Below are 17,205 nucleotides of genomic sequence, written 5' to 3'. Positions count from 1 at the left end.
TGTGGACAAGAGAATCACAAGGAGCCAGAGATAAAAGATTCTGATAATTTGGTCATCAACATTTCCTCAACTTCTTCGAACAATCAAGAAACCAAATTGCTTCAAAAGGGATCTTCTTTTGTACCAACATATTCCTCCAATCATCTGGAGGCGGAAGTGAGTTTTTACAGATTTATGCGAACCTTAAGATTGAGACATTTTTTTTGAAAACGTAGTGACAGAACCTTTCGAACAACAAGACAATACCATGGCGGGTTTGAAATCTAAAAGCACGTATATGGCCCCAGTCAGCCACAAAGTTTTGGACACATATGAGACCTTGGTCAAACGGGATTTACAGCACATCTTCAGACATCATAAAATCAAGCAATCCAACTTGACATCCAAAGACAAGGCTTTATTGAGACACTTGACTGACAATCCTAACATTATATTTCTTAACGCGGATAAGGGTGGAGCACTAGTTATAATGGACACTGTACATTACAATCGCAAACTAGAGGAACATGTACAGGACACCACAACTTATTCTACATTAGGGCACAATCCTACTTCTCAAATTCAGTTGGTACTGCAGAACATCGTGGACAAAGCAGTCCGTGATGGCACCATTGGTGAAAAAGAACGCAAATTTCTCATCCAAGATTTCCCGATATGTCCTACTTTGAGAATGTTACCTAAGATTCACAACAATCTTGTTGATCCACCCATGAGACCGATAGTTTCCACTCGGGGTTCCCTTCATGAACCAGTGGGCAAATATCTTGATAAACACCTACAGCCATTGGTACAACAAATGTCTACATACATTAGAGACACCACTGACTTCTTGAATACACTTCAAAACATCACCATAAAGTGGGGTGAAGACACGTATTTTTGTACCATTGATGTCACGGCTTTATATACTTCAATACCACACAACCTTGGGATAGAAGCCATTGAATTGTTTCTACTACAATTACAACTGCGACAGGATTTCACTTTTTTTTTTTGGAGCTCCTTCATTTCACTTTATACCACAGCTATTTCTGACACAATAACCAATTTTTTCTACAACTCAACGGTACTTCCATGGGAAACTGTGCAGCTCCTAGCTATGCGAATCTGTTCATGCACAAGTTTGAATTAGACAACATTATCAACATTGATCCATGGAAGACACATTCAGTTTTATTTCTCTGTTACATTGATGATATTTTTCTGATCTGGAGTGGTTCAAAAAATGTACTAATGAACATCAATGACCAACTCAACAATTTTGATGAAAGACTTAAATTCACGTACAATATCCATAAGTCTCAAATCAATTATTTGGACGTGTTGGTGTACATCAAAGACAACCACATAGAAACCACCTTATACAGAAAAGACACTGACAGGAACAACTTACTGCACTTTACCAGCTTTCATCAACCCGCACTTAAGACACATCTACCATACTCTCAACTTCTCAGGATCAAAAGAATTATTTTAGAATCTGCACAGCTTACACAGAATGTTTCAACTATGGAGCGTCGGTTTCTTAACCGCGGATATCCTCAAGAAATCATCACTAAAGCCATCAATCGAGCATCACTTAAATCTAGATCTCAGCTGTTGATCACCAAAAGAAACGCTAAAGCCACATCCAGAGCTGTTATCGTTTCCAAGTTTTCCACTGAAAGCTTCAATCTCAAGAAAGTCATCTTGAAACATTGGCCTATGTTGCAGGTGGAACCTGACTTTAAGAAAAAAAATTCGGACAGACCCCTGTTCGCCTATGAGAGAAGTAAAAATCTAATGGAGCTACTTAAACCGCAAAAAGCACATGATCTAACTTTGACATACAAAGGCACTGTGCCTTGCCATAACTGTGGAAATTGCAATAACATCATCAAGGGTAATTGCATGCAGCATCCCACACGTGGGTTCAACATCAAGTTATACGTTACAGCCTCTTGTGACTCTAAGAATCTCATATATATGCTCAAGTGCCCTTGTGGCCTGGCATATATTGGCAAAACAGAAAGAAAGATCAAAACCAGACTCAATGAGCATAAGAATAACATTCGCAACAAAAACATCAAATCTACTGTGGCAGCACATTTCATTGATTACAATCATAACATCAGTCAATTAAGATTTTTGATATGCGAACTAGTACCCATCAAAGAAGGCAGAGACAATCGTAAATTCCTACTCCAAAGAGAGACTGCTTGGATTTACAAAATGAACTCATTGGTACCTCACGGACTCAATGACCGCGTTGAATTTAGTTGTTTTATGTAAACAACCATATTCTTTGTACTATGTTCCGGTTTCATTCATACTTTTGTTTTAGCCAACTATTTTCTTTTCCATAATTTTCTTTACCTCTGTATCACTTTTGACTTTTGACTTTCAGCCTTGAGCGTTTTTTATAACTGTGCGTTTTTCACACTGTGTTTTTCACATAGTCGTTTCTGTTTCATGTTTCACCATTTGACTTTGCTACAACACTTCACTTGTATGAGTTTTTAACTCAAGTGATTTATGATTTATTATTTATTTTTTATTCTTATTTTTTATTCTTATTACTAGTTGCTATTTTTTTGCACTATCCCCAAATACTCTTTTAGTTTCATTTCATCACCCTTTGTTTGTCATTTCGTCGTTACCTTTTGGTTTACGGCAACATTCTCCTTGGTCGATATACATTTACCCATTCCAATGTGGCCGCCACAACAATGAAGCGCAGTACACTCCCCCCTTTTCACTGTTTATAACAACGGCAGTCTATGGCTGCCATGTGAACATTTTCTAACAAACGGGAGCACGCAGAACGCTATCCTTATTTACATCGAGGTATGCGTATCTCTTTTTATGTATTTTCTTGTCTTTGGGTGGATTCTTCTTTGCTATTTCGTACTTCATACGCTGTCTGTGCACTGAGTTCAACTTTCGGGTGACTGTTTTGACACTTTTCTTAACCGCCGCGATATCGGGTCACATTGAACCGTCCGTGGATACACCCAACGGTTTCATTCCTTAGGAGCACATTGTCACACTGCAAAGGTTTATGACACTGGGTGTTACCATTTTTTATTCTGAAACACTTTTAGCATTTTATTGATTTGATCGTTTTACAGCACGTATTCTTTTCATTTTTTCTTGTATGTCTTTATTAACACACACGATTGCGGTCTTTAGCTACAAGGCACCAGCATGACTAATATTTGTTCGACTAAATCGGTCGCTTCAATTTACTCCTATCTTTACGTTTTTTAGGACCATTCCTCCTGACGAAGGGTATTCATTATACCCGAAATGCATTGGGGCTTATTCTACAGCTGCTCATAGTTATTTGGATTTCCGAATTTTGAATTCTCATACTTTGGACAATCTCATGATTACAATGAGGATTATCCGAAGGGGGAATCATTAAGAATAAACCTTAGATTTTCAACTTCCTGGAACTTTTGATTTACTTTGGATGTGCGACGTTTTCGCTAGCAATTGGCTGTGCTTCAGGAGGGACACCACCCAACCCAGGGTAGTGCAACTGGTGCAGCAATAGGCCCTCAACATCATCATCGGGCAACGCAGCTGCCAGCTAATCCTCTCAACCTATAAATATTCGGGTGCATATTCACAGCTGGTAGCAGACCTAGATTACTACCTGCAAACTTACAAATTGCTGGAATTCAGAAATGGTTCCAAAATTACTTTTGGGAAGAGAATTCTTGAAAACTTGTGACAGTTGCAGAATGCAAAAAGTGCTTTAAGTAAATTGTTGTGACTTAGGAATTACATCTATGCCGAAACATTTCTGCTTGCGTTCTTGTACATACTACACAATCATTCAATGCAGAAAAATGACTTACAGTACAAAGTCTTCAATTTAGGAGCTGTTCCATTGCCACCCTGGAAAGCTCCAGCCATATCCAGGGTAGGAATGGGTTTGGAAAAAAGTTTGGGTGTCCCCAATCTTCCCAGAACATCATCACCCTGGAACGTCCACTCTCCACCACTAGAGTATTTACATGTTCAGGTATTGCACCTTAGTGTGGTAATATTATACCTGGTTGAAATGGATTTACAAGTGCAAGTTCGCCTTTTGTGAATTTCTTGCATTCATAAATCAAACCATAGACCTGTGCAATTTTACACACTCAAATGGATTTGTGAATCAGGCAATAAGCGCATCTGACCTAAAGCATAAATTTGATTTCCTCTTCCCTCATTTTAGAAACTCTGTCATTCCAAAACCCAAATGAGCCACACTCCCACCCTCAACATGACCACTTTGAAGACTGAGACATTCTATATTATGAAAAAAATAACTATCAGCTTTCATCAGCACATTTTTTCCTACAAATAATAGGTGATTTGAGGCTAACGATATATTTGTTATGTAAACGTTAAACATCAATAGATAAATAATGCAATTTGTATAATCCTGGTGTTGATGAGTTAAAAAAAACACATGGGGCCTCATTCACAAAGGCAAATTTACACTTATGTGTAAGTATACAATTGTTTAATATTCACAAAGGTATTTTAGAAGTAGTATCTTTACAACTGCAGAGTCTCCGCACTTAAATGGCAGGAGAGTCATATCTTTTTATGTGCGGAGACTCCACAGTCGTCGTTAAGATACTACTCTAAAAATAATTTTATGAAAAGCAAACAATCATAAACTTTCACAAAAGTGTAAGTTTACCTCTTTGAATCCTACCCATGATGTTTAAAAAGAAATCCATGCGTTTAAGGTGTCTGAACCACATCCATATTTTCCCAATAACTGAGGGGCATATTATCAAGAAACGGCGTTAAAATTATCGCCGCATTGGCGGCAAAAAACTGCCGCTAAAGCGGTGATAATGGGCTTGATAATATGCCCTTCAGAATTCCCATAGAAGCTCATGTTCTGGTGTCAACATGGGTTTCTATTGGAATTCTCTGTGGCATATTATCAAGCCCATTATCGCCGCTTTAGCAGCAGTTTTCTGATACTAAAGCGGCGATAATTTTAACGCCGTGCTTGATAATATGCCCCATTATTCTTCCAAAACTTAAATTATGAATGGTCATTCCCCATTTCATTACCCTAAAAAAGGCGACAGTCTCACCTGATGTTGAGAAGAGTTAAGGCATTCAGAAGTACTCCTTTTTTGACATCATAGTCTATTTTTTGGTCAGTACCAAAACTAGGGGCTCGATTAATCTGAAAAATTAGAAAACACAAAGTAGTAAGTATCTGTTATTTCTCTCTGTACCAGAGCTTTCCTTTGTCTTAAAATCGAACAGTGCAACAAAGTCATATGATTAACAATACCATATCATGAAATCACATTGTAATTGTGAATTTATTGTAACACTATGAAGATCTTCGGGCCATGAGGATACCTAGGTATCTTGATTGCCACCTACAATTCGCGTACATTTTCTCATTGTTGAAGATGTGCAAAATACAATTGCGAAGGGTACACAAATGTACAGAAGTCATAGATTTTCAAACATACTTCTTCCGCCACAGATTATCCTCTCGCTAATCACAGGCCAAACACTCTTCCGGAGCAGGGAGACTTGAAATATACAGTTGCACATTTTACCTTTTTTCTCGCTCATTAAAATGCTTTTGAACACATTTCCACATAAAGACAAGCATTCCCCTACAATCTTGAAAATAGAACATTCCCACTATACTTATACACCTACTGCATCCTTTTTTCAGGAACAAGGGTATATGTGCAAACAGGGTGAGAAAAGTACATGGAATTGTTAATACCCAGAAATGTATCACTTTGTTTGTTGTCCCAACATTTCGAGTGGCCACTCTGACAATCATTTTCAACCTGAATTTACTGCTGCAAAAAGATTCTACAATCCTATTTTTGCAACTAATAGTTCAAGAAATTAAACTCACAAATTCCCCTTTTTTGTGGTTGCAAACTATATTTAATAATTGCAAAGGTGTTATGAAATGGCCTTTTTAGCTTCAAGCTCAATTTAATAAATTTAAATTCGACTTTTGGCGGTTGTAAACTACACTCATGACTGCAAAGGCTTGATGAATTGCCCTTATGCTTTTCAACTCATGTTTAATAGATTTCAATCACAATATCTAAAATGGATTCATCCAACCTTACTTAATTCTTTTTATATTGTGTAAATGGGTCCTGCTTAGGATTTCATTCCACCACTATCAGGTGCCTTTTTTAAATAGCCAGATAAGGTAAGTAGTTTTTTGAGCGTTTCACGGCAGTATACATATCCAAGCCAGAGCAAAAATTGAATTATAACTGCTTTCAGGAAAGTTTTAGGCACAGGGCCATATGTTGGTTCACTGGGTACAAAAGATCACACATTGTTTGTGTAGAATATAAAGAATGTATGTAAAATGTATTTTGCTTAGGGATCTGGACTATGCGACTATACAGGCAGTTATATCTTTGAGGTCAAATTGTGATGGCATTTAACGATCCCAAACTGTATCACCTACCTAATAAATATTCTAATATTGATATTATTATCGTGAGAAACTTTGGAGGAAGTGGAAAAATCTGAGAAACTGTCTATGCTGTAATACCACCATAGGCACATAATTCCATACAGAGTTGAATTTACCCTCATCCAAGATTACTGGGTCTGCAAACACACCACTCCACAACTAGTCACTATGACAATATTTGTATTATTGTGTATAATGGAGGGGCTGGTGGGATCCTGGGGAGCCCACCTAATACGCAATATTATTCATCTTAGCATTCATTGGAATAAAGGCTTAGGGGGCTAGACTTTAGTGCCAAGGTGGAGGAGTCAGTGTAAAAAGCACAAGGATATGAATAAATACAGAGGGATGTGGCGACCATGGTGGGATCACTTACAAAGTAAACTAACGAAAATATAATGGTATTCATTGTTGAACAATTTGCTTAATGCAACTTGTATGACAAATGCTCAGTTTAAACATATCCTTTATTCGAGACATCAGTGTGTTTTATAGTGAATATTATATATATTATATTGAAAAACAATAAAAAAGAGTTATAAGCAACGATCCTAATACTAAGGTTGCCCAATAACAGATACTTACCAGTAATTCACGTTCATGTTCATGTAAAGTGATTTGTTTTTAGAAAAAGAATCACTTTACATGATCCTACAGAGCACGGGTTAAAATGTGTCTATGCTCTACAGGCAGTAGTTGAAACAGGTGCAGTTGGATGGATCTTTTCACTGCTCATACCTTATAGAATTAATTATTGTGCAATTCCTGTATAGCATGGCTGAAAGTTAGAAAAAAAGCACTATGACGCAGTCAGCTCTGGCCGTGTCATAGCTATTTTGTTTCTAGCAGAACGGGAGGGAGTAAGCAATAACTTGTGAGGGGGACATGGGAAGCAACAAGAGGGAGGGTGGGGGTCATGGGGCAAGCAACAACATGGGAGGGGGTGTGGTGCAGGGCAAGAAATGAAGGAGCACACAACAAAGCGGGAGCTGCAAGGCAAGCAAGGGAGGTGAGTGGGAGGGGGCAGCATGGGAAGGAGGGCTTGGCAAGCAACAAAGCTGCAGGGATGGAGGAAACAAAGATGAGGCAAGAAACAACGTGGGCGAGACAGGTGCAAGTAAAAAAAAAAAGTACCTCCAAAAGTGCAACCAGTAGAAGGACAAACACTGGGCCTTAAACTGTGCTTAGGTCATGCTCCAGGGGAGAGTCAAACACTCAAAGATGAAGTGAAGCCAGTCAGTGCTGACCAAAAAGAAGCAAGGTAATGAAAGTGACGATGAAGTCACCCAATGGTAAACAAAGGATGAGCTCTAAGACTCCTGGAAAGTAAACAAAACGTCTCGCAAATGACAACACGTGCTCTGCCTCAGGCGAGACCTAAAAACAGGACACAGAAAAACAGAAATAGAAATCTAAGTGAGAAACATGGCTAAGTTGCCTCTGTGTTTTTGTGCATGTCTGTGTTTTCATTCATTGACACAGTAAAGTCAAACCTGTTGGATGTGCCAGTGGTAGTTAGTCTAGAACTCTGTTGTGCTGTTAAGATTTGCATCATATTTGCAATGAAAGAAGTTAATGAATGCAAATATAAATAACGGAAAAGAGAGTGAATTCAGGCCCTGTGTAGTTCACATTATACACATATTCCCATATTCATATTCAGCTATTCAAAAGTAAAAGCATACATGAACAGAATCCGTCATGTCTTTCTATACAGGCTCTTTGAGTTGTTCTCTTTTTGGACCTTCAAAGGACATGGGCCATAATCTGATACATGAACAAAATCGAGCTTGCAAAAAAGATGCACAGAAATACTGTGACCAACAACAATGCAGCCTCATAAATTTGGGAGTCATTCTGTCAACGCACATAATTAAAGAGTGTTTATAAATCCTGATAGGATCGCTCGTGGCATGGTTTTACTGTAGTTGAAGCGTCTCACTTTGTAAATTACTGTTATCTCCTGCTTGCAGTTCTGGCAGCAAACAAAGCGGTGAATGATGAAATAAAAGGTTTATGTTCGCACTATGGCACCTTCATTGTAAGGTGCGCCTGGATAACTGAAGCCATATTAAGCAGTAGGCAGCTAGCATGGCTGTGAATTCCACAAACTGAGAATACTTTCTTTATGACAAATGAAGTGTTTTACTGTTCCTAATCACTGTACTTTTCCAACCTGATGCAAAGCACTACGAGTGGTTAATATGATGCAATAAAACAGCGAGTTTCAAGACAACACATAAAAACTCACAGAAGCAGAACATTGTTAAACATCAATAAAAAGATACAGTAGGGGGGATCCAACTGAGGCGTTGAACGGTATCAATATTTAATGATGCTGCCTGTTCACAAGGCCCACACTTCTCATTCACAGAGGGGCCATTAGCGCCTGCGGTCCTCCTCTACCTTATTTGTGGTAATTGATGGTATTATGGTCCTTAGATACAGGGGCTGAACTTAAAGCCACCAGGAAGGCAGGGGTGCACCAACAATTGTTCGAGTAGGCATGTTGGCCTAAAATATCACCGCACTGAAGGCATTCCGGTTGTGATAAAAGAGTGTACTACACGAGCACGCGTCAGCAAGAGAATGGGGGTTCTGTGGATGGTCCAGTGGTGCATTTTGAAACGCATACTCACAACTATATGGGTAAATGTCATGCGGCAGCGCAAAGTCTTCACACTGACCTGTTTGTGCAACTAAATTACCAGAAACAACTACTGGACAAGTATCTCAAGTTTGTCTGAAGAAGTGTGAGGTCTTAGTTCACTATCACAGTCTAGGGTGACATCTTAGAAGACTAACAATGGGAACTGCGGTTTCTGAGAAAGAATGGGCATTGTGCTATGAGCCTCCCACCTCCAAGCAAACAGATAGTGTCCCAGCCTCCAGCTTGAGTCAGATGGTCTCAGCCAGACTCACATAGCCAGAAATGCAATAAAGGCACTAATTTGTTTTATTTTTAGTAGCACCTGACACAAAGGCAGCAAACTATCTAAAAATGGCATGACTTATGATACTATTAACAATAAGGATCAGCAGAGATCATTAAGATAAATGAAACACAATGGTGCTCACATAAATAGCTGTGCCATTTGATAGATCTTCACAAAACACTCAAAAACAAGTTCATCCACCTCGGCTCCTTCCTAGGAAGTTAAGAGCTGATCTGTTGAGAGAGGGGTGGGAAAAAGAGGGTTCCCAAAACGCAATTTTCCCTTGCAATTTCTATAGGGCATTTTTAGACAGTGCTACAATCAAAATGGCTGAACAAAATTACACCAAATTTGGCAACACACTATATATATTCACACAGAAAGTATACTTTTGGAAATCTGGTATAAATCTGGTAGTTTTGGAAAAATAATGGTTGAACATTTGTAGCTATAATGTCAGTTGTGTAAAATTCAAAAAATCAATTGGCTGATGTGGCTTTTTTGGGGCAACCAATCTGACTGTATGGTCACACCATGAATGGAAAAGTTGCAGCAGCCATTACAAGACTGGGGGACTTGGTCCCCTATCTTGAAAATGTTTTAAAAAGAGCATAAGGGACAGGCTAGGGATACCCATATCCCCTAAGCTTCTGGGGGATCCAAGAGGGATCCCCAGGATATATTTGCTTTCTTTGTATTGCAGTACCAGCATAAAAAAGTATTGTATTGCCCCTGAGTGGACCAATGCAAAGGGGTCGACACATTCATAACTATTCCATACATTTGGGGTGGGTTCATTCATTGAGTCCCGTCCCTGAATCATACTTGCCCTGGAGTTCCTATTGTCCCAGGGGCTGGTGTATTAATGGTGGGCCACAGAGCACCATCCTTGGTGTCCAGGACAACATAGAATAAGTGTGGAGCACCACTGTGATCTTCAAAATGCGCCCGAAGGCCAGAGTACCAGGAGCGATTTGGGTTGCCCCCTGCGCCAATGCCTCTGTCTTCGGGTCCTGTAACTGATGCATCCTGTTCCCCTCCACATGGGGAGACAAAAAGGCTGCCTTGCTCTTCCCACCTGACGAAGCTGGGCATGGGTGGAGGGACAACAGGCAATGGTCTTGCAGCACCGAAGTGGGCTTCTTGCACTTCCTTTGCGAAAAAAATAAATAAATGGCCAGTGGGTGTCCTGGTGCACCCAAATATAAAAATAGAGAATGAGGCACAAAAGTAAAAAACTCTTCCAGAGCAACTTATTTATTATTCATTGCTTCAGGGAGGAGCACCCCATAATGCCCTTTGTGGGCTAATTTGCATATTGTTTCCTGGTGCGTGGTGCCCAAATCTGAGCAGGGGCACCATCAACATGTTTTCAGACTGCTGTGGGGGCTGTAGGGGGATTCAGCAGCCCAACCATAGATTATTTATAAAAAATAACCTTAAGTTTCCTAACACTTATAGAACATAATCCCAGGAAATGTTTAACATGCTTTTCTTTTTGGAGGCTTTGTAGCTCAGGAGTGTAGGGACCATTGGTGGTTAGTTTTAAGCTGCATAATGTGGTCCGGGGAGTGTAAAAGAAAGTCTTGGACGCATCTTTACTGCCGTCATGAATGCTATGGTTTATTGATAAACAATGGAATGCTTGATATTATTAAGGAATGTCTTTAAATAGAGTTTCAGATATGATAGGTTTTCAATGTTGAATGTGATTATGGTTTCATCAAGGTGATGACCCCTTGAAGAAGTCAATAGAATGGTCTTCATATTGTAATGTGGTGACTCCTTGACAAAGCCAATAGGTTTCCCTTCTATTTTGATGTGGTAACCTCTTTACAAAGCATGTAGACAGAGCTAATTTTAAATGAATTATATTGTGATGATGCATCTGGCATAGGTGGAGAGATTGTTATTGTGAGGGTCATGACTCACAAGGGGCCAAATGTGAATTGAGGGTATCCTTTCTCATGACATGTTCATCATTGATGACATCTTAAATGACATCGTTGATGACATCACTGAAGGCATCGTTGATGACATCATCCTCTAATCTGCTGTTCCATTTAAACGAGTACAGCCTTTTGAAACATGTAAATACATACTAAATGGCAATGAATCATCATAAATTACATAAACATATGTGCTTATATAAAATAATTATACTGCAGCCCGTTCCCCTACTACACACAGCCTTCACCCTGTGTAAAACAAATCACAAAGAGCACACTTCTTCCAGACCCTCAAGCCTCATTAGTGGTCACATTATTACAATGAACAGCCTATGCCTGTGCATAGCTCTTCAGAGCCCATTCCCTGCAGACACTCAAGCCCTATTAAGTGGCCAAGACCCTAATATGCACAGCCTTTGCCCTGCGCACATCTGTTCACAGAGAGCTCACGCCCTTGAGACACTCAAGCCCCATTGGGCAGGCAAGCCCCTACTACGCTACGCCTCCATCATGTGCAGAACTCTCCATGAACAGGCCAATCCCTCCAGCCACCCCAGACCCATAGTTACTAGCATCCACTAGGACCAGCTGTCGCCTGGGGCACAGCTTTTCATGAAGGACCCACAACCTACATCCTATAGAATTCTGCTTGTGGTGAAGGCCCTACAACGCAAAGCTGTTGTCCTGTTAAGAATTTTTGTACCCACACCCTCCACACACACACATGCCATATTGGGAGGCCAAGCATGTTGCAAAAGCTTACTCACATTAGCAGTGTAGAAGCTATACAACATTTTCTGTATATGTAGCTCACTAAATACTTTTCAGTGTCAGAAGCATGTAGCAAATTCTCACACTCATTAGATGATGTCATCACTGATGCCATCAGTGATGCAATCTGAGAAGCAATCAGTGGTGTCATCAATGAAATCATTGGACATGTCATGAGTGATGTAATATGTGAGGTCATAAGCGGTGCATGCTGGGGACACAATTAATAGTTAGCTAAATAAACTATAACTGGTGAATTTCAGTGTTTTGTTGAGTTTAAAATGGCATTTTTAACTGACATTTTCACCTAACTATAATGTCACTTTAAACAGGTCAGTTTACCTTCATATTGCAATTTCTATGAGTATCCACTATCTGGCATGGACAGCCAAGTTACCAATATTTGAAATGCTTATTTGTTTTCTCTTCAGTACGACAACATCTATAAAGATACAGAGCTATAACTTATTAGAGAAATTAATCAATCATATTCTCTAAAAACGATGTGACGTACAACAAAGTTATAAACGAAAACATTTATTAAAAAACAGCTAACTGATCAGTGAGTAAATGTATGTTTGTAAAATGCACGTTTGAAATCCTACATATTTGATGTGTAAAACATGGATAACACAAGGCTGTCATGCAAATGTTTGTAAATGAGTAAGTATAGGAATTGCTAACAAGGATCCAGCATAGTTAGTGCAATCACGCATGTAGCCTATTTAAAAAAGGACCATAGACAAATTGATAAAGGAAAAGGTATCCCTGGGAAAATCTTTTATGGAGAAAAATCAGAAACAGCTAGTGGCCAAATATTATCATACCCATTACCAAAATGACATGTGAACATAGAAACCCGTTTCAAGATTATCCTTATATACTTCACACATGTTCACACTTTCTAGATCTTGCCCATTATTATGATCAACATAGCTCTTATACATAAAACCAGCTCGCTTAGGAAAAAATATCCTGACGTTGGATTACATTTGCATGAGGCTCATATGTTGATGTTATAGTTTTCCCCATTCCAGGGTGTCAAACTTGCTAAGTTGGCCAGCCTGTACTAGAGCGAATTAGCTAGAGGCAGCTCGCCCACTGGGGTGTTAGGGTGTTGTCCCACCCATTGTTTGTCACACTTACTTATTATTATTTAATGTTCTTGAAATGTGCATGTCGGGTTGGACTGGTGTCTTGCTGTGACCTGACCAAACAGCTGTGGACCTCATTCACACACTTTTCCCACAATTAAAATTGGTATATGTGAGCCCATCTCTGTGTACTCTCCATGGGGAGGATAAGGATTATGTGTCTGTAGTGTGAACACATTTATGACCGACTGACAGGCATTATGTGGACAGAGTTCGCAGTGTGTGCGCTTCTATGTCTGGAGGTATGGTTATGTGCATAAGACAGCGGGCCTCACTGGCTAGAGGTTTCATGCAAGTATTTCTGTGTTTCACACACACTAGTACAGCTGCTTATTGTTGGGATATTTAGTGAGCTGTGGTGCACAGTGCTGAAATCTGGTGGAGGTGTGATATAGGCGGTGGTAAGTTGTAGATTGTGTTACACTACGGTAACTATTAAATACAATGCAGCAAGATATTGGTCATTCATGTAATTACATATTTCAAGACACCACCTTCAGAATTGCTTTAGAAACCTTTTTGCTTTCGTGCAAAATTCTTTATAAAAATTAGGTTTGAAATTCAACATTTCCCCCTCTTTTTTCAAACTTTCATGGTGGGAGAACCTGCCAAGCTACCCTTATATGAGTCAGGTTTGCTCGCTCACTAAGTCGAACTTGCCTCCAACTTTTATGCTCTACTATTTTGAAAACTCACCAACCTCCTTAGGAATTAGAACATGTAAAATTTACACTCACAAAAAATGGCCCAATCATGTTAGGGCTCGTACTCTGCTTAAATGGAGGGAACCAGCCTATTCTGCATTGACACTTGAGAAATGTGAAAAACATATAAATCAATGTTTCCAGACCAGTTCCTGCATAATTCATCCTTTGTGTGCTGATTTTCTCTGCACATTTCATCTGCTTTGAGTAGGTAAAATGTCTGCGTGAAAAATTTGAGACACAATTTTCCTGTGGATCTTGTCATTCCCGATTCAGCTGGAAACTTCTTTTACCAGTTGAATCACAAATTAAGAGCTACCTTAATAGAGCCTCAGGGTAACTATCATCAAACAAGTTATACTGAATATGAAAGTAAATATTTTAAAATATACTCTTCATTTAAATAACAGGTGTGGATCTACAGTAAGCAGACAGAGACTAATAGTTGAAATAATAAAACTGCATCATGTATGTATGTGTTATTGTTACTTTCATTCATCATTTCATGAAAGAAGTTTATTCCCCACTTTCCATGGACCATTTATGTGTATTTTTGTTTTAGACATATAACTATTTGGGATCTACAAACCAGAGGATGAGTAGTGCTTACCATAGGAATGCTAATACAACTTCTGTACACCAAAGTCAACCAGTGTGATTGCAACAGTATATTGCCTAATTTGAACCAATCAATTCACAGTATTTATGTAACCACAAGCAAGATTAAGAAATGGATTCAAGTTGATTCTTTGGTAAGTTTTAAAATTCCTGGTAGGTACTTTTGTTTTGATTTTACATTTCAATAAAGGTGTAAACATCATGGGCCTGATTCACAAAGGGCCTTCGCACTGGTGATGGAGGCCCCGCAGTTGTAGGGGAGTGTCCGAACTCGGGCGGCATCTCTGCAATAAGAATTCTCATTGCTGAGTGTCTGTCCTGAGTGTGGAGACTCCCCCACGAGTGCGGGACCTCCGCCACGAGTGTGGAGGCCCTTTGTGAATCAGGCAGTATTTTCAAATGTAACTAATACGCTGCTTTTCAGAGATTGATACAGTGGAAATAAAGGCTATAAAACGTTGGTGAGGTGAACATGATTTTTTATTTCTACCCAAGGATTTTAATGTAAGCTAAGAGTCTTTTGCTGCTTGGTATACATGTGATGGTATTTTTGTAGATTTACTGCATACATATGCCTCACAATTATGCAATTTGGGTAATCAAATTAGAATAATTGCTTGTGCTCTTTTGAAGGGAACTACTGTCTAATTAGGTTGCAAATTTCTACTAATTCTTTAATTACGTGGCTCCAATCCCCTTTGGTGCTCGTTTGTATGCTCTTTCAGCAAACTACTGCAGGAGATAATCATTTGAGAGTTACGTTCTTTACTTATTAAATGCTTAGAAAGTTAAAGAAGCCATATGTATCACTGGAGTCTTCTGTTTAAAGATGCTGTACCTGGACCATTTGCAAACAATCTTTCTACCAAGATGATGCTCAGGTTCTGCAATCTGGTGGCATGTTGTGAAAAATAACAATGGATTGGAATGCAGCCCGAGTAATTACCAGTGGCTGAGATTAATTCATGCATTAGATACATTCTTCCCATTTTGTATGCTTTAGTGTGTCGCCCTAAATGGGACAGGAATGTCCAGACGTAGATCCTGTACACACTGTGTCACTGGACCCAAGCTATACCAAGCTGATGAGCCCATAACAAGGACGAAACAGGCCCTGGGTTGCTTGTGTCCCAATTCGGGGAGGACCTTGTTCGGCAATTCAGGCTGGACTGTTCATACTGGAGCAGGGTCAAAAGTGATTTACATTTAGCTGGGTCCAAACTGAGGTAGCATGGTTTGCAAAATAACAAAGGATTAGGATGCAGCCAGAGAAATTACCAATGCCTGAGAATAATTCCTTTCCATCCATCACTTTTTGTATACTTATGGAAGAATTTTATATCAACACCATTACAGACAGTCACAGTGCTTTGGATTATGGAAATATCTGTGACTGGGGGTGAGAGTCTGAAAAGTTTCAGCGTTCCGTCCATCATCTCCTTGTGTTTGCAATATCTTATTTGTAACATAACTTAAAAAGTTGCAACTATAGTTTGCATTCATGGCACCCCTGGTGATGTGTTGTATAATTCTTGTAAGACTATTACTGTAATCAATTTGTGTTGATTGAGGATGGACCCAAACAGTTTTTCCCAATTATACTAATTGTACCATTATTCTTCTTTAATGATCAAGGCTTCCTGAATGTGGCATGGAGGGTGAAACATAATTGTGTCTTTCAGTTGTAGTTGTGTCACAGTGGTATGCTAGCTCATTGAAACAGAACTTATCCCGCATTAGTATGAGTGAGGCCTCCATCAGTGACTGAGGGTTTGAGTGTGAATGATAACTGACCTTAAGATTTATCATTGTATGTTCATATATAATTGTTCTAGTAACACTTGTCAAGATATTTCACACTGCCACGCCCTGTGTTTGTAAGTAGCATTGGATTATAACTCTACTAAAACCTAAGTCTAGCAGTTTCCCCTCGTCCTACTTCCAACAACAGTTCTTCACTACAGAAAAACAATTTTAACTGAATTTTTTACTAATCAAACTATAGAACTGTGAAGTTTTTGCCTTTTCTCCTCTCACTAAATTGCATGCTCTTTTGTTATTTGATGTTTTGGGATTATGAGTAAATCAATGTAGCCTGAAATTTTGTTTTGTTGTAATGATTTGTAATATTTCCATTTAACAGGCAGTTGTTGGAAAACAGTTACAAACCAGCTGGTTGATGAGCACTGGAAAGTAAGTTAATGTTCTGAACATAAAGGGGCCGATTCCGATCCAGGTCAGAAAGCTCTCCAACCGAGCCGGATCCGGAGTGTTTTTCCGACCGAGCCGGAGTCCTGCAGTCCGACCGAGCGAGTACAATGCGGCCATATGCTGCCGGACTTGGTTCGGTTGTACTCCCACAGAAGTCAATGGGAGCCGGTCGTACGACGCGTACATGGGCTCCCATTGACTGAATGGGTACGTCTTGCACAAGGACGCCCCCTACAGTGAGTACGCGGCGGTGCCATCCGCACCGTACATGCCTGAGTTGGGGGGACCCTTGGGTCTCCCCCTGTGTCCGATTCGTAGGGCTGCGGGTGACAGGGGGTCCGACGCGGACACCCAAAGGCAACTTCCCGGACGTTTTGCGAGCCAGAC

General features: G+C 39.7%; 1 protein-coding gene across 1 annotated transcript in view; it reads right to left on the bottom strand.

The window, feature by feature from the left end:
* Positions 1–17,205, bottom strand: part of TTLL7 (tubulin tyrosine ligase like 7) — a 925,222-nt gene that overhangs the window by 499,056 nt on the left and 408,961 nt on the right. The window contains exon 12 of the mRNA XM_085600119.1: positions 5,094–5,188. Within this exon, the coding sequence (XP_085456245.1) occupies positions 5,094–5,188 (95 nt within the window). The remainder of the gene's footprint in view (positions 1–5,093; positions 5,189–17,205) is intronic.

The sequence above is a fragment of the Triturus cristatus genome, chromosome 4_2, assembly GCF_964204655.1.
Source record: "Triturus cristatus chromosome 4_2, aTriCri1.1, whole genome shotgun sequence".
NCBI classification, from domain to species: Eukaryota; Metazoa; Chordata; class Amphibia; order Caudata; family Salamandridae; genus Triturus; species Triturus cristatus.
Note: the sequence above shows the minus strand (reverse complement) of the source record. Positions and strands in the feature narration are given on the sequence as shown.